The sequence below is a fragment of the Pteropus medius genome, unplaced genomic scaffold (assembly GCF_902729225.1).
Source record: "Pteropus medius unplaced genomic scaffold, Ma_sr-lr_union100, whole genome shotgun sequence".
Lineage (NCBI taxonomy): Eukaryota > Metazoa > Chordata > Mammalia > Chiroptera > Pteropodidae > Pteropus > Pteropus medius.
The window spans coordinates 6,741,837-6,767,161 of record NW_024348533.1 but is presented as its reverse complement, the minus strand read 5'-3'; the positions used below and the strand labels follow the sequence as shown (position 1 = coordinate 6,767,161).

Here is a 25,325-nt window from a genome sequence, read left to right as displayed (position 1 = left end):
CAGTTCTACCTCTACCTGGCAGTAATAAGGTGGCACCAACATTTTCCCTTCCAGAGCAGGAGGAAGCTAGTTTGGGTTGCTTTCCACATCAACAACTAATTCTCTGGACATATCGACAGGATGTGCAGCAATTCACTTTGGTTCTGACACTACCCACCTGGAGTTAGCATTAGATTCCAAATTTAAGGGCTCAGCACCACAAGATTGCCCCCACTTCAGATGCCAGTTGCAAGTCCTGGACCATTTATACTTCTGATCAACTGACCATAAATTGGGGGCTCCCATGATCCCTTCCTCAGGTTTGATAATTTACTAGAATGGCTCACAGAACTCAGGAAACACTTTACTTATGTTTACTAGTTTATTACAAAGGCTATGACTCTGTAACAGCAGAATGAAAAAGATGTGTAAGACAAGGTATGGGAGTGGGGATGGAGCTTCCACACCACCCACCCAGCGAATCAATGTGCTCACCAACCTGGAAGCTTTCCAAGTCTTATTGCTCAAGCATTTCTATAGAGCTCAAAGTCCAGCTGAAAGTTCTCAACCTCTAATTACATAGTCTTTCTGGTGACTAGCCCTATCTTGAGGCTACTTAGGAGTCCTCTCCTAAGTTACCTCATTACCAGAAACTCAGACGTGATCTAAAAGAGCTCATTATGAGTAACAAAAAACATCCCAATCACTCAGGAAATTCCAAGGACTATAGGAGCTCTGTTCCAGGAACAAGGAACAAAGACCAAACGTATTTCTTATTACATCACAGCCAGCTAAAACAGAAAACTTAACTAGGAACCAGGGTCTCATAATGTGATAAGAGAATGTCCATGTTTCTATTAAAAGATCATTTATCATAACCAAGAACCAGGAAGATCTTAAACTGAGTGAAAAAAAAAAAAAAAAGCAAAGGCACCTGAGAAGACAAAGATGTTGGAATTATCTGACAGAGGTTTTAAAGCGGCTATGATTTAAAAAAAAAAATACTTCAACAAAAAATTATGAGCACACTTGAAACAAATAATAAGTAGAGCATTTCAGGAAAGAAATGGAAAATTTTATCAAAGGAATATATATATAAGGAATAAACTGTCTACGGTCATACCACCCTGAACATGCCTGATCTCGTCTGATCTCGGAAGCTAAGCAGGGTCGGGCCTGGTTAGTACTTGGATGAGAGGCCACCCAGGAAGACCAGGTGCTGTAGGCGTTTAAAAAAAAAAGAATAAACTAATGGAAGTTTTAGAAGTGAACAGTACAATAACCAAAATTAAATCTCAGAAGATACACCTAACAGCAGAACAGAAGGAACAGAGAAAGGAATCAGTGACCCTGAAGATAAGATAATAGAAATTACCCAATCTGTAAAAAAACATGAGAGAAAGTAGAGTGAAAAAAACATATGAGCAAAGCCTCGGGGACCTACATGAGTAACTTTAGGCCAATCAGTGTCCTAGAAGAAGAGGAGAAGACCAGTATGGCTGAAAAGGTTCTCAAAGAAAAAATGACTGAAAACTTCTCACACGGGGCTGAGAAAATCCCAAACAGGATAAACCCTAAGAGTCTACACCAAGATTCATCGTAATTAAAATTTGAAAATTAAGAAACAGAAAACCCTCGAGATTGGAAAAAAATGATACCTGAACTATATAGAAAAACCAATTCAAAAGACAGTGAATTTCTCATCAGATGGAGGGAAACTAGGAGAATTGGTCACTAGCAGACCTACCTTAAAAGAACAGCTAAGGAAGTTCTCTAAGCAGAAAAAAAAATATCAGGAAGATAGCTGGAAGATAAGGAATGAAGGAAGAACATGGGGAGCAAAATGTGGATAAATAAAATAGAATTTCCTACTCCTCTTGAATTTTTAAATGATCTTTGATAAATGGTGCAAAAGTTATAACACTAATATAGATCTAAATGTATGCAGAGAAAATATTTTAGACAATAGTATTACAAACAGGAGAGATAGAGGGGACTTAATGGAGTTAGTTTCTATGCTTCACCCAAACTGGTAAATGGCAGTACTAGTACACTGTGATAAGTTATGAATATAAAATGTATACATGGCCAGCTGGGGCAGAGGAAGGACTGGGCTCAGACGCAGGTGCCACAAGGCGCTGTGAGGGCTGAAACTGGAGGTATGCTCATTGTGTACCTGAACAGGAGTGGCCAGGGCTACAGGCAGCGCCCTATGGAAGGACTCTTGAGCAGAGGCTCAGAGATAGTCCCCGGGGACAATGGATTGCCCTTGAAGGGAGCTCTGGTGTTGGTGGGAGACCATTCCTCCAGCAGCTGGAGTGAGAGCTGGTGGAGATGAAATAGGGCTGCACAGTGCTCGCAACCTCAGAACCACTGGTTCTTCCCAAATGAACTCTCTGTGAGCAGCAGAAACATCCAGCAGGAGTCAGGAGGGGGAGAAGCGGCTGTGGCTCAGGCTTCTTCAGCAGCTTCTAGATGCTTCCCCTATCTCAGAGCCTACCTCTCGCTTCCCTCTGGGTGGCCTGGCTGGTCATTCACCAGGCTCCTTTCTCAAACTGAGAAAGGACTGCAATGGCCAGTCCTGGAAGATGACAGAGGACCAAGCCAGGCAGGTAACCATGGGGACCAGGCTAGTGGCTTTCAATTTATGCATCTCAGAGCTCAGAAGCCCTAGCAGAGATACCTCAGAGGCTGGAGGGTGGGGTGAGGCTGAGGGACCAATGGTACCCTTTTGCCTGGGACAGAAAAGGCTTCTCTTTGTAAGCTGGTCACCCCAGGGGACGCTGCCCTGACAGGTTCCATTCTCCATGAACCAGCAGGTTCCCTTCCACCCAGTTCACAGGGAAGGGCAGTTGCAACTTAAACGGAGCCCCAAACCCTAGGAAGGTACAGGGCCCTCACCCCCTCTCCTCAAGACAGTGAAACAGAAGACGCCTTATATCAGAGGTTTTTATTGGCATGTGTGTGCTTATATAGCAAGTCCTGGAGAGGAGGCCAGCGGTGCAGCCCAGCAGGGCACACACCGCCCCTTCCCCCGCCCCGCCCCCCGTGCCCCGCCCCCAACACGAACTGCTGGGCCCGGCACTCAGCGCACTTGTGCCAAGTTGTGCTTCTTGTATAGCAGCGCCCGCCTCTTCTCGCGCTCCTGCATGAAGGCGCGCAGCCGCGCCGTGGGGAAGGTCACAACTGAGGGCTGAGAGCAGGCTGGGCCCTCCTCGGTCAGCCACGGGCACTGCAGGCAGCTGGACGCGCACGGCCGTCCCCTGGAGCATGGGGGATGGGGGATGTCTGCCGCGTTCTGGGAGCTGGGGCTGGGTAGCGCAGCGTGGAAAGGAATGGTTGGGATGGACGGGGTGGGGGCCACCTTACCAGGGGTTTGTGCACAGCGTGCTCTGAAGAAAGGCCACGGCGCCCCCGGACAGCCCAGCGTAGCAGCGGCTTAGCAAGATGAGCCCCTTGCGCAGGCCTTTCTGCAGGTCGCGCGTCCCCTCGCTGCTCACTGGGTACTCGCCGCTCAGCCTGCGAGGGTGGGGATGTCAAGGAACCCAGGTCACCCTCGGTGGATGGGGGTCACTCTCGTGGATCCTAGCCGGCAGCTCCCGTCCCATCTTCCCTCTCCTCCCCAGCGCAGAAGACTCACATGATGAACGTTGTTACGCCGATGGCCCAGATGTCTGTCTGTGGGACAGCACCCTGGCCCTCCAGGAGCTCCGGGGCTGGTGGGGGGTGGGGGAACACACAGGTGAGGGGCTGGGTGTCTGCCGTGGAGGGGGCAGGTGGCAAGACTAGGGGAGGTGCTTGCTTCTGGCCACCCCTCCCCCAGGTCAGGCCCTGTAGCATACCCATGGTCTCCACATAGTCCTTGAACCTCTCCGCAGGCAGGACTTTCTCCTGGGCGAGGATCTGGGAATTGCCCAAGTCGACCACCTTGAGCAGGTTATACTCGGTGACGATCATGTTCTCGGACCTGAGGTCCAGGTGCAAGATGCCTTGCGCATGTAGGTACTGGGCGGCACTCAGCATCTGCCACAGGTAATCCTTCACCTCAGATTCAGAGTAGGAGGCCCTAGGGCACATGGGGAGGAGGCTTGGCTCTGTCTGAGTCTCCACTGAGACCTCCATACCAGTGGGAGGTTGGTCCCCTGCACTGCGCACCCCACCCCCCACCCCCAAACCTGCATTCAGGTCAGGCAACCCCTCACCGCTCGGCCAGGCAGGGAAGCAGCTCCGGCCCAGAGCAAAGCTCCAAAATGAGGACCAGGTGCCGTGGGCTGAGATAGGCGGCCTGCAGCTGGGCCAGGTGCGGGTGGCGCAGGCCCTTGAGGGCCTCGTACTCGCGCAGCACTGCCGTCCTGTCCTCGAGGCGGTAGGGGATTATCTTAGCAGCCAGCGCTCGTCCGCTGGCCTTCTCCCAGCACTGCCGCACCACACTGAAGCGGCCCCTGACGAGGAAGCACCAGCCAAGTTCAGGAGGACTCCTCCAGCCCTGGGGTCCCGCTGGCCTGCTCGCCCTCTTATGACCCCTCCCACTCTCAGAGCAGAAGGGAGGAAGTCCAGCGGAGAAGGAGGGGCACAGATGCAGGGGAGGAGGCAGTGGGAGCATCAAAGCCAGCAGGTGGGGAGGGCTCACACCTTCGGATCTGGGTCTGGAAGGTGAAGGTCTGGGAGCTGGGGAAGGGCTGGGTGGGTCGTGTTGGACTGCTTTCCTCCTCAGAGGCTGCGGGAAGGGAAGCCAGTGACTGGGGGGCTCCCCACAGCCCCAGCTCCCCTCACCTTGTCTCCCATCAGCCCTTCCCTGGCACCCTGAAAAGGGGCCTCTCTTTGAATCCACACTTGGCCTCTTATTTCTTAGACCATTTGGGAATGTGTGAGTGGCATAGCAGCCAGAACATATCTCCCAACTGCATATGTGCCTTGGTAAAGTGGCAGGGCAATTCTGGAGGGACCCCCACCAGCTGCTAGGCTCTGCAGAGGCTCACCCAAGTGGCTGGGTCCTCCCAGGAGGACCTGTTCCGAGGGACTGCTGTAGGGGCCCATGCCTGCCTTGCTGACGCATGCTGTCCGGAAGGTGTACACACCACCCCGTGAAAGCTTGTTGGCCAGGTAGCAGCAATCGAAGATGTCCGAGGCCAGTGTGCTCCAGCTGCCACCTGGCCACACAGAGCAGGTGAGGGATAGGCCCAGGCCACCCGATTCCAGAGTTAGGGGGTGGAGAGACCCCTCCCCAAAGGAGGCTGCCCAAGAGCGAAGAGGGGGCCAATGTTTCCCCAAAGGGTGCCAGTGGTGCAGAGGGGGAGGGGTCTTCCCCCACGGATGCCCAAGGGCACAGAATGACCAAGTGTTTCCTCTCCCTCCCCCACTGGCAACAGGCCCCCCAGGAGGCAAGGGCACAAGGCAGCCCTACCTTCTAGGCTGCACTGCACAATGTAGGTCACGGGGCCGTAGAACTCCACAGGCTTCCAGACCAGCAGCACCCCATCTGCATATACCTCCCCAATGTCTGGTCGCGGGGAGGACGAGGGACGCTCTGCAGGGCCCAAGGTTAGGTGTCTAAGGTGGCCTCCCAGAAGCTGTCCCTGCAGCTCTGAGCCTCTGTCCCCACCTCCGCACCCTACTGCCAGAGTGGGTGCCCACCACCAGGTGGGTGCCCCTGGTCCCATTGATTCGGGGGTCTCATTCCAGTGCTGCCTGGTAGAGGGGCCCAGTGCTTCTACTGGCAGGGGTTTGGAAGGTGTCTGCCTGCCAACCACAGCCTCCCCTCGGCTGGTGCACGCCCAGGAGCCCCATGGATTGGACCTTGCTTGAAGTCCCCCGCCCACCCTAGGCTCCTGCAAGCCTCATTGGAAACCTCTATGAAGAGGCGATGGCCTGGGGTGACCCCTCTCCCTGTCCCCACCAAGAGTGCCAGCGGTGGCCCACCCACCGGCCTTTCGGAGGACAGCCGTGGTAGCTGCAGTGCCCAGTGCGTTGTGCACACTGCATGTGTACACGCCTAAGTCTTCGGCGGTCACCACCAGGATGGTTAGAAGGTGGAAGTTCTTGAGTGTGGAGGAGATGAGGAGGCGGCCGCTGCCCTTCAGGAGGGTCCCGTCTGTGGCCAAGCAGAGCGGGCGTGAGGGGCAGCTCTGAATGCCCAAGTCACATGCACTCTCTGGGCTTTAGTGTTCCACTGTATGTTGAAAGCCATGCCCTCAAGGAGCATCTCCTGCTGTCCTGCCCGCCCCCCCACAGACACACATACACACACACTAGGATAGCTCCTTACCTTTATTCCAAGTGGCCTGTGCAGCTGGCTGGGCCGACACCTGGCAGGCAAGAGTCACGGACTGGCCCAGGACCACTGTCTCGTCAACAAGCTCCCTTAGGAAGGATGGTGCTAGGGAAGGGAGGTGGGGTGAGCCTTCAGAGGTGACCCCCAACCTGAGAGTAGAATCCCGAGGTGGGGGTACTGGAAAGGAGCCCGCCCTCACCGGCTCATCGTCAAGACCAGCACCTCTTCAAGGAAGGCCTCCAGGACTGTTCAGTCCGGACAGCCAGAGAGCCAGAGCTCCACATCTGGGCTCAGGCCCCTACTTGTCTGGGCACTGTGGAGGGGCTCCCCTTTCCTACAGCCAGGTCCCCTGGGTGGCAGGAGGTCCCAGCCGTGGGAGTGCACCCACCTTGGTCTCTGCTCTTTAAGCCCAACAGCCGGAAGGAAGCTAGGCCTGCCTTCTTCCTGGGAGGTCCCTCCTTCTCTGGACCTGCATGGAGGAGAGGGCCGTGGGAGGTCACACCAAGGGGCTGGCTCCTCTGGGACCTGACACCAGGGGCACGGGAGGACGACTCCAGGGCCGCCTGCCACCACTGCCAGATTCCCACGTGGCAGAAAAGCCTGGATCCCTGGTGATTTTGTTAGAAACAAGCTAAATCTGCTGTGGAGGTCACTGCCTCACCACCCCAGCAGCATTGGCCTGTCCTGATTAGGGACATGTCGGGAAGGTAAGCCAGCAGTTCTGGGGCAAAGGTGCCTGGGGAGGCCTGGCTGAGGTCTGGGGTCAGGGTGGGGCTCAAGGAGGATGAGGAAGGCTAGCCTTGTTCTGATCTTCTCCACAGCGACGTCATCCCTGCAGCTTCTCTGGGTCCCAACACTAGGTCTCAGATGCACATGGGGAGGGCATGAGGCTAAGAAGGTGACCTCAGAAACAGGGTCCCCATGTGCCTGGGGTTTGAGTGGCACTGGAACAGGAATGGGGGCTTCCTCCATCAGGTGGGCTCCTGAACTATGGTTCCTGGGCATGAGTGCAAGACATCCCAAGGTACAGAGGGGAGACACCTGGCTAAGCCCAGAAGCCTTGGTAGGAGCGGGGAGTCACCTTCCAGCCTGCCCCTCAGGAGGCGGGAGATATGGGCCACAGAGGCCCTCACCCTCCGGCGCAGCCCCAGCTCCGTGGGCTCCTCCAGCAGCGTGCGCCTCCCTGCGAAGCTCAGGAGGCCCCTGGAAGGGGGTGACCACTTGCGCTTCCTGCTGCCACCTGCCTCCCCAAGCAGAGCTTCCATGTCCTCAGGCTCCTCAGTGATTTCCAGGCCAGCAGGCATGCCCAGCATGTCTGGCCAGGGCCACGGGGCCTCTGGGAGCTCAGCCAGCCCCTCCCCGGCCTCTGACTCAGGGGAGGGTGGCGGCTCTGGCTTAGGGACCTTCCTGAAGATCATGAACTCAAAGGGGAGGTATTTGATGTCGTACAGGTCTGACAGGTTGAGATAAGCAGGATCCACCTCTGATATATCTAGGGACACAGTGTCAGCTGCCTCTGCGTCTCCCGACAGATCCCGGATCTGTACCAGTGACACCTCGGAGCCCCCACCAAAGTCCTCCCATGAGATCAGCTCTGGGGAGGCCCTCAGGGGGACCTTGCTGTCCTCTGGCAGAGGTGCCGTGCTGGCCTCGGGGGTTGGGCTCTGGGCCCTTGCCTCATCCTGTTCCTCCAAGGACTGAGATGTGGCCCAGGCCATCCTGGCCCACAGGGGCCCCTGCCCCAGCATGCCTCCTGCATCCCCACCAAAGGCAAAGGTGCCATAGCCAGCCACCCCTGCATAGCCCCCTCTGTGCCCTAGGGAGAACTTCCGCGAAGTTGCCTGCTCCTGAGGCCGTGCAGACTCAGAGGGGCCCTCTGTCTCCTGAGCTAGATTTTCAGCATCTAGAAAGGGGCTGGGCTCTGTACCTGCTAGGGAGGCTGGTCCTGGGGAGCTGGGGGGCCCAGGCCTCTTGGGGAGAGGGGTAGCCTCCAGCACCCTCTTAGAGCCTGGCTGGGGGCTTGCTTGGGCTGGAGAGGGGGGAGCTTGGAGGTCTGTAGAAGGGAAGGAGCTCAGGGGTGCCAAGAGGGCCTCTGGGCAATGCCCTGGAGGGAAGGAACCAGGAATTTGGGATGCAACAGCCATAGAGGAAGCACAGCCTTCCTGGGGGGCAGGATCCTGCTGAGGATGACAGAAAGGCACTGGCTGCCCCCCATAGCTGTACTGGGACAACTCCTCTTGCTTAGCAAGGCCAGAGTCACCATCGGTGGATAGAAATGGTCTCGGCCTCCCGAAGGACACCTCTGGATGCTCCATCTCTATGGCACCTGCTACTTCTCTGGGAGTGTACTCCCCTGGGGCTGCCTGAAGACACAAGGAGGCTGAGACAGGACACTTCCCCTCATGGCAGGCCTCCGTGGAGGGGCTGGCTGAACAGGGTTTGTCGAGGTCCAGGGAGCGGCTTCTGCTGGGGCCTCCACAGGCACTGGTGCCAGGTAGCCGCAGGGCAGTTTCGAAGGAAGGCACCTTGGCCTTCAGGGCAGCCTGCTCCTCCAAGGCAGCCTCTTCCTCCAGCACGCGATGTTCCAGCAGCGGCTCCCGCAGGCCTGGCAGGGTGCTTGCGTAGTAGCCACCCTTGAGCAGGTGCCGCCGGCGTGCCGGGTACCGCCTGCTGCCTGTAGCCAGGCCCCCGTGCTCCGGGCCCTCGCCCGCCTGCTGGTGGAACAGGCTGCGGATGATACTCTGCCGGGGCACACAGCCTGGGGAGGCCGGTAGCTCTGTACCCTGTGACAATGCGGGCAGAGGTATGGCCTCAACTGGTGGACAGGCCTCGGCCTCCTCGGGCAGGCTGGCGGATGGCCGCAGGAAGCCCCGCGGGTGCAGTAGTGGGGAGTGGGTCACTGGGGAGGGGGGCAGAGACTTGGCCCGAGCAAAGGATGTGAGCTCGTTGTCAGAGGAGGAGCTGCTGGACGAGGAGCTGGTGTCACCACGCAGGTGCCTGGCCACTCCAAGGGATGGGCTGTCGGGCGGGCCCTGGAGCAGCTCTGGGATGGAGCGCATCACCAGGATGGACTTGTAGCTCATTAGGGAGCGCTGGGAGTGCAAGGGACAAGGTGTCAGCCAGGTTCCTACTGCTTTCAGGCTCCCTGTGTGCCCAGAGGGAGTCCCAGGAGATGGAAGCATTAAAAGCCCCTCATCCTCTTCCCCAGCACCCCAGGGCTCTGTTGTGTCCCCGCCCTGGCTAGAACATTGCATGTTCCACACAGCCCTGTTCCTTCTCAGCAGCTCAGGGAGAGTGGACTCAGAAGGAAGGATGCCCAGACCTCGCTCCCTGCTCTCCCAGGCCCAGCAGGGCACACAGCCAGCCCTCTGGGCCTCCGTTCCCTGACAGGCCCTCCAGGTCCCTTGCTGCCCCCACCACCTACCATGTCCCCCTCCAGCCTCTCCTCCCTGTGGCTGCTTGGCTTACCTGCCAGCGGCTTCTGGCCAGGAGGAACTTGAGCTGCTTGGTGTTGATGAAGTGGGCCTCCTCCGCAGGCACGGAATTCTGGGGGCCCAGGTGAGAAAGCCACCTCAGGGAGACCCTGGTGTGCCCTGTGGCCAGATAGGCCCCGCCCCTCTTGGCTTCAGTTTACCTCCCTGTGTGCTAGACCTCCCTGGTTCAGCCTACTCACCAGGAACCAGGGGTGGGTGAGGCACTGGGCTGCGCTGGGACGGACCCTGGGGGCAGAGGAAGGCCCAGTCAGGCCAGGGGTCAGCTGGCTCCCTGGGCAGACAGTGGGGGAAAAGGCATGTGCACTCACTGCGGGGCCCTCTGCAGGGTGGCCTTGATAAAGTCCTGGGCGTCCTGGCTGAGGTGGACAGCTGCCGGGCTGCTCCAGGACAGCCGCCCCTCCAGCACGTTCAGGAGGGTTGCACGGTCACTCTCACCCGCAAACGGGGATGAGCAGGTCAGGCTACAAACACAGGGAAGGGCTGGCCCTCAGACATGACCCCGGATTTCAGGGTCCATGGGGGCAGGTCGCCAGGCCAGGGAGGGTTGGGTCTCATGGAGTTTGGTGGGGGGGCACCCTGACTGGGGATGGCCTCTCAGCGCCACTCCCACTCTGTGCTGAGAGTCCCAGCAAATGTCTCGAATTTGCCCAGAGATCCAAGCTCAGCCTGGAATGGGGATCTGGGCTCAGCCTGGAATAGAGATCAAGGGTCAGCCTGAGGTGGGCACCAGCCTTAGCCTGAGGTAAGGAGCAGGGCTCCATCTGTAGAGGGGATCCAGGCTCAGTCTACACCAGCAGTGTTCTCAGGGCAGCAGTAATTGTTTTGAGGGGCCTTAGGTCCAACCAGCTGGATCTTTTGGGAAACAGCTTCGTGCTGTGCCGTGTGACCTGTGTCCTCTGGAATGGGTATTTGAAAAGTGCTTGGCAGAAACCTCTTATCTGAGTTGGCTGACTGCTTGTCCCCAAAATAGTTGCCTCTTGGGTTTCTGGTCTCTGATCTGGGGAGGGCTAGCAGTGCGTGTGGCCTCCCGTGGGCCTGCGGGGAGGGTTCGGGGGTTGGTTTCCTAGGAGGCAGCTGATGGGGTTGGGGGGTCTGCTCACCTGAGGTAGGAGATGACCCCCATGGCCCTGCGGGAACAAAACCATAGATGCAAGTCACCCCAGGCCTGGCCCACAGGTGAGGTGCTGCGGGTGAGCCGAGGGAGGAAGGGAGGCAGAGAGTAGGTGGGTAGACTGACATAGGACCTGCATCCCTGGGGCCCTGCCCACTCACCAGATGTCGGAGGCCTCGCTCACAGGGGTCTGCTCAATGACCTCAGGGGACACAAACTCAGGAGACCCGTACTTGCTGTACTGTGGCTCTGCTGAGGTGATTTTTTGGGCAAAGCCAAAGTCGCAGATTTTAATGTCTTCTCGAGCAGGATGTACCATCAGGATGTTGGAGGGCTATTGGGCAGTCAGGGAGTTGGTAAGGCCACACCCTAAGGAGGTAACTCCCAGGGTTACCAGATCTGGAGGAACACTCAGGTCTGTGAGAGGCTGCCCCACAAAGATGGTGCAGCCAGCGGGGGATGGGCTACTCTGGGGGCAGGTTTCAGTACCATTTGGGGACGGCCTCTGTTTTCTCAGAGCCACATCCCTCCTGAAGAGGCTGCCAGAAAGGTAGTGAGCGCTCTGTCCCCTAAAGCGAGCAAGTCCTGACAGGGAAGCTGAAAGTAGCAGGCTTGTGCCTTCCCAGCTTACAGGCCCCGGGCTCCCATGTGCCCCTCCCCGGGCTCTGGGGCACGGGGGGCGGGGGGATAAATACCTTTATGTCCAGGTGGAGGATTCCATGGCTGTGCAGATAGTGCAGTCCCTCCACCAGCTGCTGGATGTAGACCTTGACCTTCAGTGGGAAAGGCTAGCACTCAGGCAAGAGAGTCAGCCTCAACCTCCTCCTCTGCTTCCCTCCCCTCCCTGCTCCCACCTACGACTCCACTTCCTCTAGGCCTGGGACAGTCCCACACAACTTCCCAGACCCTACTGTGCCCAAGGCCAGAGATTCCTCTGGGCCCGAAGGTGGGGAGGGTTTGGGTGTGTGGAGCTGCTTGAGCAAAGCAGGAATCATGTCTCAGGAGCAGGTGCAGGCTGGGAGGGGAAGTGGTGAGCCTGGAGCTGGGAGGGCTTTGAGACTGACTGAGGAACCGTGATACCCCTTGAGGACCTTGGATCCCCAAGAGTTCTCTGAGCTTGGGCACAGAGTGTGATGAGGGCCATGTCTGCTGAGACAGGCAGTCTGAGGCAGAGGAAGCGGGCCTGGTGGGGTGTGTATGTAGGGCAGACAGCTTAGGCAGTACAGTCACCTCGGCCTCTGTCACCACGCTCTTCTTGAACAGACGGTCCAGGAGCTCCTCTGATGAGCACCTGGTGCTCAGGTCAAGGAATGCTCTAGGCTCTGGACTCCCCACTCCCCCTCACAAGTTTTATGTTGGGGTGGGGGCAGAGGTCCATGCTGGGAAGGTGGATCCTCAGGGTTGAGGAGGGGTAAGTGGGACACAGGACCCAGAGGAGAGGGCTGAGGCCAGTGGCCAGTAACAGAATTGAAGTGGAGGCATCCTCTCCCCTCTGCACAGAGACACCCCAAGGGACAGCGAGCTAGAAGGACAGCTCTGTGTCTGGGCTGGTTGGTCACACAGAATCATACAAGAATGCAGGAGGCTGGGCTGCTATCCCCATGATGCAGCCAAGCCTGGGGACACCAGAACCACAGGCCCCATGCAACCCTGCGGACCCCTGCCCGCTCTTTACTCATGCCCTCCTTGCACCCTTGGGGCCTAGGGCAGGATACAACTCCAGAATGAGGATGAGGGTTTTGTGAGTCTCAAACTGGTCTAGCAGCGCAGTGACCAGCGGGTGGCTCAGCGTAGCCAATATGTCACGCTCGCGGTATGCCTGGGCACACGTCCTGCTCCGAAGAGGGATGAACTTGGCGGCGCAGTACATCTGATTGCCTTTGTGCTGCACCCTCTTCACGAAGCCAAACACACCCCTGGGAAGAGGGGAGCCCATGCTGAATGCTTGAGAGCAGCCTTCCAGGGAGGGGAGTAAGGAGATGGGGGTTCTGGGAGATGGGGTCAGGGAGCAGGTAATGGAAGGGACTGGATTGGAGGGGTGGCCTTTGGGAGTTCCTGGAGGCGAGGTTCCCCTAGTGTGAGATTCCCAACAGGCAGGGGTTCTGGAAGGGAAAGAGGTTCCACGGGGAAGGGAGCTCCCGGGGGTGGAGTTTTTGAGGAGCAGGAACTCTTGAGGGGCAGGGCTTCCTGATAAGTGGGTACTTTAAGGAGTGGAGGCTCTGGGGACACAATGAGGGGACAGGCGCTCCCAAGGGGCCGGAGGTGCTGAGTTGAAGTCTGGAAGTTCTGAGGCGAAATGGGGAGGCAGCACGCGGGCTGGAGGTGGAGTGGGCAGGTTTTACAGAGACAGCCCGGGTGCACAGGGGTAGCTCCTGGAAGATGGGGTTCCCAGGAAGCAGGGATTCAGGGTGATGGAGGCTCCAGAAGATGGGGGTTGGTGGCTCCTAGATTGGGGACTCTGGGGGGAGAGGGGCTCCCAGGGTGGGGCTGGGTGACAATACCTCCCAATCTCCTCCTTGACGTCATAGAAGGAGTGCAATTTCCTCCGATAGCTTTGCTTCTCCGAGTCTGGCTCGCCATCCTCTACAGCCAGGAGTGATCAGCCATCAGTGTGGAGAGATGACTGCCCCGTCCCCCAACTCTGTAGTGTCCACCGGGGCAGCCCCCTGTGCCCAAGCCTCAGGGAGCCTGCAGGACCTCACACCCACATGGAGCGGGGACTGAGGCCTGGGAGGAGGGGTCCCCCGACTCACCCCCATGCACCAGCAGCTCCGCTTTGCACAGCACCTGGCCACCAGCGTTTTGGGCTAGGCAGGTGTAGATGCCGGCATCATGCTGGGCCACGTTCCTCAGCACCAGAGAGTAGGTGGTACCTTCCTGCTTCTGACTTAGCCGAGTGCTGTCTACCAGCTGAACGCTGTCCTGGATGCACAGCCAGTAGCAGGGCGGCCATCAACCCATCCCAGGGACCAGCACCATGGCCCAAACCGCCTTCAGTGAGTGCCATACCCTGTCTGGTGGGGTATGGCACTCACTGCACAGTGCCCCTTACCCTGCGCCCATCCCTACCTTGTACCAGGTCACCATGGGCTGCGGATTGCCCTCGATGACTGCTTGGAACTGAGCCGGGCTGCCCCTCTGTGCTTGCACGTCCTCAATGGTTACCTGCATGGTTGGTGGCTCTGGGGGTGGGGGACAGAGCCCGTGGGAAAGGACCCAGGCTGCGCCGCCCGAAGCTCGCCACAGCCCACCCTGCAATGAGTCTGAGCTGGAGCCGGCCACAGCAGGGCTACATACTCCAGATGGCTCCTCTGTTCCAAGTGTCCCCCCAACCCAGGGCATGGGGACACACACATAGCCTACTTGTGGTGCCAGAGTCGCTGGCCTGGTACATGTATGTCCGGTGCGTGGTCTCCATGAACACGTGGCTTTGGATATCCCAGAACTCGGTGGTGGCACCGGTCTCTGGCCAGGCCACACCCTCCACCCTGAGGCAGTACATCAGGATGAGTTGTCTGCTTTGCCCCTCTACTTCTGAGGTGGGCAGTGAATCTCATGGTAAGATGGTCATCCCCAGGGGAGAGTCTCTGCCCCACCCCCTGGGGTTAAAGCAGACTGTTTGGGAGGGGGCGTAGAGACAGGGGCCCCCCACACCTCTGGCCCCTAAGGTGGCTTCTCCCTACTCTGCCTTTTGGCTGAGGTGGGGCTGACAGGGAGCATCCTGGGGTGCCGTAAGCCCACCCTTTATTCCTCCTGCCCTGCCACTGGATATCCCTTAATGGACTGTGTCACCCAGCACACCAGAGAGGTTACCGGATGGGCACGACGCGTCCCTGAGCCTCCGCGGGGGACCCTGAGTTCTGCTCAGGGCCCACATAGGGGAGGGGCTGAGGCATCTTCTGGGGCTCGGCTGGTGGGAGGCTGGGGCCTAGTGAAATGGAGCCAGCAATGTACCAGGGGTCTGTCCCCCATGACATGCCCCTGTGTAGCCCTCCAGGACCCAGAAGGCACAAGCACGGGCAGACCTCCAGGGACACAATGTCTGGGGCCCCAAACTCCAAGCTCCTGCCACGCATGCACACCTCTGCCAGGGCATACCTCCAGTCCTAGTCCCTAGCCTGGGCTGCCAGCCCCAAGGCTACCCACCCCCCACCCCACCTTCATCGCAATGGGATGCAGCATCTCCAGGAGCTAACCTGTCAGGGGCAAGGTTCATCTACCCCTCCTTCCTCTTCCCCTCTCCTCCTCACCTGCCCTGGAGCACAGGAGGCCTCTGGCTCAGAGGACAGATGTGCTCAGGGTGGGTAGAAACTCCCAGGACCAACCCAGCTACCTAGTTTCACAGATGGGGACAAGCTGAACAAGGGGTAGGTCTTGCCCAGGGCCCCCAGTGTATGGAGCCATCAAGATATCAGGGTCCCCAGGGTTTTGTGAGTTCACTTTCATAGGGTGGGCACACACGGTGACCAAAGTTGAGGTCAGCATAGAGAGAAGGAGAGTCTGGGAGCAGGTTGTACTTTGTGGTCGGCCCATCACTGGGCCTCACCTGATTCCTCCACCACCTCAGTGCCTGGAGGCTGGGGGCTGGCCTCCTGGAGTGTGAGTGGTCCCCTGGGGCCAGGGCTGGCTTGGTCCCCTGCAGGTCCTGGAGCCTCAGGGCCCACCATTGTCTGGACAGACATGATCTCCTGGTCCACTCGCTCCAGGGTGGCTGGGGGTGGGATGGCAGCATCTGTGGGAGAAGTCAGCATGTAGGGGTGAGAAGTGGTGTGGGCCCAGGGAGGGGGCTCCAGGAAGCCCATCACTGTCTTCACAGATGCCCCAGTGAGCCAACCCCAGGCTGCCCCACCCACCCACCACTCTTCTCTCAAGAGGTGCAGGCGGCAGAGGTCCCCGAGAGAGAGGGAGAGAGAGGCCTGGGGACTGAACTGGGGAGATGGTACTCCGGGCAGCAAACACGGAGATACACCATCCCTGGGAAGGCGCCCAGATGCCTTCACGAGAACGTCAACTCCTCAGGGGCAATCGGGCCTGGACACTGCCCTGTGCCCTGTCTACCCATCAGTATCAGCTCATCCCATCTCTTCATCCTGCACTGGCTCCTCTGTGGTCCACTCCAGACCCCCGGCCTGGTGGACCCGGCCCCGTGCTCTAGGGAAACCTATGGACAACCTGATGCCGAATCAGGGGTCCAAGGACCCGAGGGGTGTGGGCTCTCTTCCTGCCCTCCCATGCCAGCGCCTACCCCCAGCCTGGCAGTTTTCTCCCCTCCACCTGAGGTCCTATCTGCTCTTTCCTCTAAGTGCCTCCTGGCCCAGGTCGCCACACCATCACCTGACCCATGCCCTGGCCCCCTCCAAAGCTCCCCTTTCCTCGCAGGGAACTGCCAGATCCTTTCACATTAGCTCCCTGCCTTCGGCCTCTGTGCAGCCCCCTCCTCTACCTGGCTTCCAGTCCTAGGCAGCAGTACTGTGGCTTCACTGGTGTGCCCAGGAATGCCCACTGCTCTGTTCCTAGTATGTCCTCCTGCCTGGAGCCCTCCCTGCACCAGAATGCTCTCCAGCATTAGGGCATCCATTCCATCCTTCCCCACTCCAAGGAGGTCAACAGGACCCCCCTGCACATCACACCCCGCTTATCTGCCCTGACAACAAACAGCCAGACTGAGCAGGGAGCAGGAAGGCCAGCTAACCAAGGTAGGGCAGAAGCAGCCATTATGGGTGGTCACGCTGTGTGCACCTATGACCAGCCCCACAGGCTGGTCAGGCGAGCTACCTCACCTAAACCCAGAGATCCCAGGATGGGCCGAGACCTACCCATGGCTACCAGGGGAGGGGCCTGGGTTGCCCTCTGGTTGGTCCCCAGGGCCAGGTTTAGAGGGCCCCTTGTACCCAAGTTGTCAGAATGGCTGGCAGAGAAGCAAGAAGGAACAGACCACAGGGCTTGTGAAAGTCGGTTTATTATCATCATGGGGTCAATTGACAAGAGTTGCCTCCCACCCACAGACCCTGGCCCATCCTGCAAGGAAGGCCCAGGAAGCCTACAGAGTGGGCCCCATGGGCCTCCCAGAGGCTAAAAAAAAGTATCCATGGGAAAGACGTGCCCTTGGAGAAGACCCCACTGAGTAGGCCAGGTAGCCTGGGCAGAGCAGGGATGTGCCCCTATACAAGGAGAGGAAGACACCACCTAGAGCTAGTCTACCAGGGGCACCCCCAGCCTCCTCTGTAGACCAGACTGCAGCCTCAAGCACAATGTCCTCAGCTGAAGACCCCGCCCTGTGAGGTAGGGAGGACCCAGACCACAGGAAGAGCTGTTGGAGCCCCGAGCTGCTGCAGAGTGAGAGGAGGGTCAGAGCACATGTGTCCTGGATGCTGGCTTCAAGCCTCTCTCCTGAGCCCAAAATCCAGGGTAGCAGGTACTGGTGCCAGGTGGGGGGTCCTCGGGCCCACGGCCACGCCTCTCTTTCTGTTGCCCCATGAAACCACTGCAGCTGCCTCAGGATTGTCCTGACCCCAGAGACCCTGCTCAACCCCCAGCCACCTGCCCCCTACAGTTGCGGCCTCAGCCCTGGGAGGGGCTGGAGCACTCGTCCCTGTCTGGCCGGATGTGCAGGGTGACCGTCTCACCCACTGTCCCAAAGCTGACTGTCTGGGTGGAAATCTCTGTTTTGAAGCTGCTCTGGCCACTGTCCGGAGAATGCTGGACCTGGGTGCAGAAGGATGGCTTCCAGGATGTGGCGCTTCCAGCCTGGGCTTCCCGCACGCAGAAGGAGACGGCGGGCCCAGGGCCCTGGGGCCCTGACAGAGCCCCACCTTGGGGCAGGCGGCTGAAGAAGCCAGGTGGGCCACGAGGGCCCAGCGGGCGTCCCACGTTAAGCAGGACAGGCTGCCCCACGGTGGGCTCGCTGATCTCTCTCTGGAGCACCGAGACCTCACAGGGTGGGTCGTCAGAAGCACTGGGCACGGGGCCACTGCAGCCAAAGGTTTCCCCTTCCTGGGGCACGTAATCCTCCAGGTCAGCCAGTGTCAGCGCACGACCGTCATGCTCGAGGATCTTAGGGTCACGGCCCCAAAGGTCATCTGCACCGAGGAGCTCCTCCGTCTGATGGGCACCTCTCCTCTCCTCCTCCAAGAGGGCCTCCTCTTCAGTGGCCCCGGGAGAGGACAGGTCAGGGGTCTCTGGCTCCATGTCCAAGATGAGGGGCTCGCTGACACTGCCCATAGCTCTGCCCTGGTCTGGGGGCTCCTGGGCCAGCATCTTGTTGTTGGAGTTGTTTGTGTTGGGGTCTCCTCCAGGGGTCCCACCAGGCAGCATGAAGAGAAGCCCTGCTGAGCTGCCGGGCACCTCTGTGGCTGGAGACACACTCCTTTGGCCTGTTTTCTTCACCTGGACTTCAATGGTCTCCTCAACCTCCACCCACTTAGGTGGGGGCCCAGTGCCCCTGGGCAGGGCCTGTGTGTGAGCCCCGGGCTCTGTCACGTACAGAGTGGGCACCGTGGGCCTCCACCCTGGCTCTGCTGTGGGCCTTCGGGGCTGGCCGAGCCCTGGCGTGTACAGCAGCTCAGGAGCCTGCAGGCCTGGCCTGGGTGGGCTGGCATGGCGGCGGGAAGGCGAGCGGGAAGGAGACTTGCTGGGGGACCGGCGGCGGCCACGGGGGCTCTTCACCACGGTGGTGATGGTTTCCTCTCTGCAGGGAGAGGGCCGAGAGGAGATGGCACAGAGACCCGCAGCCTGGCCTGGCACCCATGCCACAGCACATGCAGGGCCAGCATGAGAGATCAGGTTAGTATAAAAGGTGTAAATTAGGTTAGCAAGTAAATGGTGAAATTGCACAAACTCCTACACATGCACTTGAGCCCAATCTCTAGAACCCTCGGCCAGAGAACCAAAGAAACAGTACAAAGTCTCATCTGGCCAACTTGAGGCTCTGGTGTTCAGATCTCAAAACGAGAGTTGAGACATTGCCTCTAATCCCCAGACCAAGTCCAGTTTGCAATGTCCCCGTGGGCCAATCTCCTTTCCCTGTTCACAGCTATCTCATTTTGGAGATGCCAGACTTCCTCGCAGAGCTAATGGATGGGGTGTAGGGACACAGTACTCCTGTCCATCCCACCAGTGTTTTGTGCTTTGTATCATGGGCAATGGTGGGATGTGCGTGGGGGTGCTATGGTTGCCCCGGTGAGCTCTCAGAGGTCAGGCACCTAAGTGATCCTGAGTTAGGGACAGACTGGGCAATTGACGCTGCAGGTGCAGGTGTGGGAGGGTTGTCAGAGCTCCGACCTGCAGCTGTGCTCCAGAGGTATGAGGTTGGACAAGGACATCTGGCTCTAGGTGTGGCTTGGCTGTCATGAGCTTTGTGACCTCAAAAAAGCCTTTTCCCTTTCTGGTCCCTACCTCCCAAAAGAGGGGGTAGGGAGAAGAGGAAGCAGAACTCAAGGCCAGTTGCATGTGGGTGCATGCAGGCTACTGGCCAGGGACTCCGAAGCAGCCCTGAGGGATGAGTCTGACCCTCTTTTACAGGCGTGGACAAGGCTGAAAAAGGCTTGAAACTTGTCTGGGGCCAAGAGTCAGAAGCCCACCAGTCAGCCAGGTCCTTGTCTTCTGCCCAGTGTCCCTAGCCTGGCTGGGTGCTGAGCATGAAATGAGTAACAGGCAAAGAACGGAAACGGGCTGAGTAACTACAGCTCTCCTGGGCCCTGGGACTTGCATTTCCTCTCAGGCTCAGGCAGAGGAACTTAGTGTACAGGTGGTGACAACTCAGTGCTGTCACCAGCTGCCTGACATGACCAAGGTGTTCTCGTGCACGCTTGCTCGCTTGCTTACTCTCTCGCTCTCTCTCTTTCTCTCTCCAGCTTTGTTTTTGTCTAACTCAGGGGTCCAAGCATAGGCCTAGAGATATGTGGCCAAACCTCAGGATGCAGAGCAATTAGAAGTCCTGCCCCCTCTGACGCTCACCTGGCAAAGGGGAAATGCTATCTCCACTTAACTGAGGGGAATCTGAGACTTGGGGATGTGGCCACAGGCCTGCATTCTTGCCTCATACCCAGGCTCAGGGGCATTAAGCTTGTCCCTGGATTGGAGCCTGCCCAAATGTCAGGAGAACCTGGCCCAGGCCCAGTGTGCTGGCCTCATGCTGCCTAATTTACTGAGACAGGGCAGTGAGTCAGGTGGAACTGAGAAGCTGTAAGATCAGGACTCTTAAATGGCCCCCATGCTGGGCTCACTGCTGCCCCATGAGGATATGTGGGCATCCTGCTGAGGCCATTGACACTGGATGTGAGCCTGCCTGGTGGCAGGGGTCTCTCTCCAAGCCAAGTTTCCTTCTGATACCCCTGGCTCCCAAGTATCCCTCAGTATACAGTGTGCCCTTGATGGGACGGGTGCTGTGCCAGGCAGTTGCCTCTTGGTTCCTTAAGCTGAGGGAGTGCACCCTTCCTCGCAGGGTGTTTCTATCTCCCTGAGCGCGGAATATACTGGGCTTTAGGATGCCTTGAGTCACTTAGTCTAGCCTCCCGTAAGCATGAGTCCTCTTGGATGCCTCCCCCATGGGACTGTCAGGCCTATCTCTGCTCCTCCATCTGTCACCTATAAGATGTGGATAATAACGATGCTCTCCTCATGGATGAAGTGTAATCTGTGTAAAGCTCTGGCGTAGCTACATACCTCCAGGGATGGGGTGCTCGTTGCTGGCCCAGGCAGCCCCATCTATTGTGGGGTGGTGACTTGCTTTGGGTGAGGAGGGAAGTAGTCAAAGAAGAGTTAATCCAAGATTTTATCAAATGTCTGAAGGTGGGATTCTCTAGCAACGTGACCAACTGCAGTCCCCTTAAGAGGTCTGAGGGCCATGGGGAACCAGGAGGTTGCCCATCCTGGAGTTTCTCAGTCACTTGGCCTTAGGAAACCACAATCTTTCTCGCCTCCTGGCTTTTACAAGCCCTTCCACCATATCTGCCTGCACACACCTCCTATTGGAAATCCTCTGGGATTACCCAAGTCAAAACCAATCCTGCCTTCTGTGGGTGCATCTAGGTCTGGACCACTCGTGTTATTTAATTATCAACAACCATGTGGCTACTCAACCCTCAAGGCACACAAAGATGAAGAAGGACAAGGAGCGTGGCACCAGGGAAATGGGTTCTCGGCTAGCTTCCAATCATGAGCCACCCTAAGTGACCCTTCTCTCCTTCATGAACCTCAGTTTCTCCATCTTCCAAATGTGAGGGTTGGGCCTGGAGACCTCTGAGGCTCTAGAGCAGTTATGTTCACTATGACACATTTCAATTAAATTCAAATTAGTGAAAATTAAATAAAATTTAAAATTTGGTTCTTTAGCTGCAATTGACACATTTTAAATGCCCAGTAGCCACATGTTAGCTAAAGGCTGCTAGAGTGCTCAGTGTAAATATATACTATTTCCATCACCACGAGAAGTTCTACTGAACAACAGTGCCCTAGATCCTAAGGTATCGAAGGATAGAATTCTGCCTCTAACCCACTGTAGGACACAGCTCTGAATCCCGGATCCACCCTGACTGGTGTAACTCTGGGTCCAAGCCTGGGTGAGACACTGCGAAGTGAGCAGAGTAAGTCTACCCTGCTGGGGCAATGGGGCCTTGGAGAGGGTACTGGGGCCCGGCAAGAGAAAGCTGTGAAGTGTGAAGGTAGCCAAGGTCCCAGGGAAGGTGAATTCCCTGGGAGTACCTGCAAGGTGCTGGCAGTCTGCGTGGTGAGCAAAGGTTGTGAGGGCAGGCAGCAAGGCAAGTAGGTGGTCAGGCCACATGGGCAGGGTCCAGGGCGTTAATGGGCATGCAGGGGGCACTGCAGTCGGAATGAAAGTTAGGGACACGCCTGCACTTACATGATGACGGTTTTCTTGGGGACTTTAGTCTCCTGTTCAGTGACTACAAAGAAAACAGTCGGAATAGCAAGGGTTACAGATCAGCCAGCACTTGGGGCCAAGCTACCTGAGTGGTGTGGCAGCGTAGTAACACACTCGGCTTAGGAGCATTGGGTCCAAGCCCTGCCTGGCCATGTGCCCCTGGGGTGACTCTCTCCTCTTCTCTGAAGTGGAGGCGATTATGTCTGCCTTGAGTGGTATGACAACAGTACATAGCACATGAGGGTAGGACTCCTGCCCCTCGAGCATCTAGCAGGAGCTTTGGGAGCATAACGGCTCTGCTGAGGCTGTCCACAGAGAAATCCCAGCTTCTCCTTCAGCCATGCCCAGGAAGAACTGTGAACCTGTCAGGCCTAAAGTCTCACTTCTCAGACTTAGAAACTACAGCCCAGAGAGGGGCAGGAAATGGTCTGTGGCCTTCCAGTGAGCCAGCAGCCAAACTGGGACCAAGATGGCTGATGTCTATTTTACAAATAAAAATAAAAATAAAGGTTCTAAAGACCAAAGGCATCTCTCCAGGGGAGGGTGAATGGAGTCCTGGAGGCGGCACACCTGAGCCCTGTGGAACAAGACCATGAAATCCTATTGGGAGCTACCTGTGGATGCCTGGGCAGGCACCTGGTCTCCAAGTGAGCCAGGAAACCTAGGTCTCCCCATAGGAGCACCTGGCTTTCTTCTTCCCCTGAGCCAGCAAGAAAGAGCTTATGGTTCCCGTTTTGCGATGGGGGACCCAAGTCCCAGAGACAGAACGGGACTTGTCTTGGACCAGGCAACACCTACTTCCAACTATCTTGAACCCTCTTTCTCTGTAGCTTCTGGGTGGGGTCAGGTTGATACAGAGATGTCCCACTCAGTATTGCCCGCCAGGACAGCAAGCATTCCTCTGGCTACCAGCACCCTCACATCTCAACAACCTTTCTCATCATCCTGCAGCGAAACTGAGGGAGAGGCTCGGAAATGTGAAGCGGCAGGACCCAGGCATATGGCCTCTCAGTTCCTGGTCTGTGGGGTTTTCTGCTTTGCTTCAGTGTCACATAGAGTAAGGCTTTCCCTTAGATGATCAAGAATATTTTAAACTTGTCTCCGATTAGGTGCAAGTGAATTAAATGTACTAGCCGTGTCTGTGTGGCATCTGGGAGCCACATTTACTGTGTGTGTGCACATGTGTGTGCACATGCATGTGTATGCACAAAGATGTATGTGTGTGTATGCATGTGTGCATTTGGGGGTGGTGGCCGGGCACCCTTGGGCTGCTACACTCCTGGCACCTTTCTTCCTGATCTGATTGCCACCTGACTGGCCCTGAGCCCAAGTAAGTGCTGGCGACCATGGGAGGGGCGCAGCCGTGCGAAGCAGTTTCACAAGCGAGAGGACAGTGCCCACCCCACAGGGCCACTGTCTGCGGGGCCATTGGGTTAAAGACACAGCAACAGGACAGGGTTAGGAAGCGGGAGGCAGCGGGCTCCAACTGCAGACGTGTGAGGGCCGGCCTTTTTCCCGTATGAGACACAATACTGTTTCTGGCACAGGTGGCTGCCCCTCCTCTGAACCCTGTGGTCATGGGACGTTGACAGAAAGAGACCATTGTGATAACAAAGTGAATGGCTCTGTAGGATATGCTTGTCACCCACTGACAAGGAGCAGCAACAGGATCAGCACCTCCCCTGCCCCCCCACCCCTCCAGTAAGACACCATATGGCAGGGTGGATGTCAGCAGGGTCTCCAGCAGGAACTGGTTTGGCCAGTGCCAGTGGCCCTCTATAAGACGAGAAAGAGGACTCTTGCCCACAAGTTAGAGAATGGTCTCTACAAGGGCCCTGGAGGATCTCAAAGGCCCTGAGGCCACTAGGTGCGGATCCAGATGGACAGCGGCTCCCAGACATTGGGCCCTGGGAAGGACTGGATCCAGTGGGCTGAGGGTCACAGAAGCCAACTTTCAGAACTTAGGAGGACACGGATTGCAACTCATCCTGCTATGAGAGCTGCAGCGTCACCAGGCGTTGGCCCAACCTCTGCTTGCATGTCCCCAGGAATGAGAAGCTCACCACTCCACAGACAGCCCCTTCCAGGTGGGGCAGCTCAGACTGAGAGAAGCTCTCCCCAGGGTGGTAGCCAGCCTTGCAAGCCCTGTAAGGCTGCTCTCTCAGACTGAGCAGGCCCAGGACAGACGCCAGGTGCCCTCTGCCCCATCCTGGCCGTCCCAGAGGGCCGAGCTGCGACTCTGGAGACACAGTGTGAATGGAGATGTGAGTCATCTCACTGCTCTTCATCTCCTGCCCAGGAGCACACTTCTCCCTTATGAGGCCCTGTAGCCCAGACCACCCCTGAGATCCCAGGGATGCCCCCAGGCCAGGCTGTACCCACCAGGGCCGTCCCTACCATGGCCAGCCCCCACCCCATTCCAGTGTGGAGGCACTGGGCCCCTGACACCCATTTGCTCTCCCAGGAGCCAAGCTGGAACCCAGCACCCTGCACTTTGCACTTGGCAGAGGCCCTCTCTTTTGTGGAGTTGTCCTACCTGCCACCCCTTCCACAAGGACTCACTACCCACTGCTTGGCAGGCCGCTTAGGCCTGGGTCTGGCTTTTATACACAATCATTCCCCAGGGATGGTGAGCAGAGCCTGGGCTGCCAAGCTCAGGCTTGCCTCTCCAGGCTTGCCTGGGCTCTGGGTTCATGGCCCACCTCCTACTGCCCCTCATGCCTACTGCTCCAGTCACAGACCTCTGCAGGCCTCCAGGGAGCACACCCTGATTGGAAGGACTGATGTTTCACCCCACTAGGCCCTGCCCAAATGTATGGAGGCTCCGGCCAGGCTGAGGCCTCAGTGGATGCACCTACCTTCCAGCACAGCAATATGCTCTCGGCGGCGCTGTTCCTGGGCCCGAAGCGCCGGGCTCTGCAGGGAAAGCTCTGTGCCACCCCGTGTTGAGCCCAGCCGGTTTACCAACTGCAAGAAAGACAGCAGAGGCCACTTACAGCCCGTGGCTCCTCAAGAGGCCTGAGTCACCTCTTTGGGGCAGTGCGGACTGGCTGGAGCATAGGGATCCCGCCCCAGCTGTGTCCCAGAGCCCTAGAGCCTGGCCACAGGGTCCCAGCCTAGCTACTGTATCCCCCATAGGACCCAGCACTGCCCAGGAGTTCCTGTGATGGTGGAGACAATCCATAACTGCACTGTCCTGTGTGGTGGCTTTGTGGGCCCTGAGCACTTGGAATGGAACAGAATCTTTTGTTAGAGTTAACTTTAACTAATTTAAATTTAAGTTGCCACTGCTACGTGGCCAACAATGACTAAATTGGACAGACTGTGTCCAAGATGATTTGGGTCTATTTACTTCCTTGGGACTTGCCATAGAGGCCAGACCCCTCCCAGCCTGCCCCAGGCAGCAGCATCACGAAGGAAGCTGGCAACCAGGCAGAGCCACAGCCAGCACATACCTTCCCCAGGCCCCCACGGGCCCTGGCAAACCATGGAGGACAAAGCAGACTCCACCCAGTGTCCCCTTATAAGTCCAGTTTTCTCATCATAGATGGTAGGTGACAGGTGCCTGGTGCCCCTCTCATCAAGGACAGT

At 57.7% G+C, this 25,325-nt stretch overlaps 1 protein-coding gene and 1 pseudogene across 1 annotated transcript in view; one reads left to right on the top strand and one right to left on the bottom strand.

Annotated features, from left to right (window-relative positions):
• Positions 1 to 1,088: 1,088 nt before the first annotated feature.
• On the top strand, positions 1,089 to 1,207 carry LOC120616713 (uncharacterized; annotated as a pseudogene).
• Positions 1,208 to 3,062: 1,855 nt separating this feature from the next.
• OBSCN (obscurin, cytoskeletal calmodulin and titin-interacting RhoGEF) overlaps positions 3,063 to 25,325 on the bottom strand; it is a 146,681-nt gene continuing 124,418 nt past the window's right edge. The window contains exons 79-106 of the mRNA XM_039880334.1: positions 24,593 to 24,701; positions 23,149 to 23,151; positions 15,402 to 15,566; positions 14,669 to 14,765; positions 14,219 to 14,343; positions 13,925 to 14,037; positions 13,609 to 13,777; positions 13,357 to 13,438; positions 12,571 to 12,771; positions 12,086 to 12,146; positions 11,551 to 11,628; positions 11,017 to 11,189; positions 10,845 to 10,871; positions 10,053 to 10,205; positions 9,924 to 9,969; positions 9,719 to 9,796; positions 7,332 to 9,342; positions 6,639 to 6,719; positions 6,245 to 6,355; positions 5,903 to 6,070; positions 5,384 to 5,506; positions 4,959 to 5,129; positions 4,612 to 4,696; positions 4,182 to 4,421; positions 3,822 to 4,045; positions 3,620 to 3,695; positions 3,349 to 3,498; positions 3,063 to 3,242 (exon numbers count right to left, since the gene is read on the bottom strand). Of these exons, the coding sequence (XP_039736268.1) occupies positions 3,065 to 3,242; positions 3,349 to 3,498; positions 3,620 to 3,695; positions 3,822 to 4,045; positions 4,182 to 4,421; positions 4,612 to 4,696; positions 4,959 to 5,129; positions 5,384 to 5,506; positions 5,903 to 6,070; positions 6,245 to 6,355; positions 6,639 to 6,719; positions 7,332 to 9,342; positions 9,719 to 9,796; positions 9,924 to 9,969; positions 10,053 to 10,205; positions 10,845 to 10,871; positions 11,017 to 11,189; positions 11,551 to 11,628; positions 12,086 to 12,146; positions 12,571 to 12,771; positions 13,357 to 13,438; positions 13,609 to 13,777; positions 13,925 to 14,037; positions 14,219 to 14,343; positions 14,669 to 14,765; positions 15,402 to 15,566; positions 23,149 to 23,151; positions 24,593 to 24,701 (5,298 nt within the window). The 3' untranslated portion in view covers positions 3,063 to 3,064. The remainder of the gene's footprint in view (positions 3,243 to 3,348; positions 3,499 to 3,619; positions 3,696 to 3,821; positions 4,046 to 4,181; positions 4,422 to 4,611; positions 4,697 to 4,958; positions 5,130 to 5,383; positions 5,507 to 5,902; positions 6,071 to 6,244; positions 6,356 to 6,638; positions 6,720 to 7,331; positions 9,343 to 9,718; positions 9,797 to 9,923; positions 9,970 to 10,052; positions 10,206 to 10,844; positions 10,872 to 11,016; positions 11,190 to 11,550; positions 11,629 to 12,085; positions 12,147 to 12,570; positions 12,772 to 13,356; positions 13,439 to 13,608; positions 13,778 to 13,924; positions 14,038 to 14,218; positions 14,344 to 14,668; positions 14,766 to 15,401; positions 15,567 to 23,148; positions 23,152 to 24,592; positions 24,702 to 25,325) is intronic.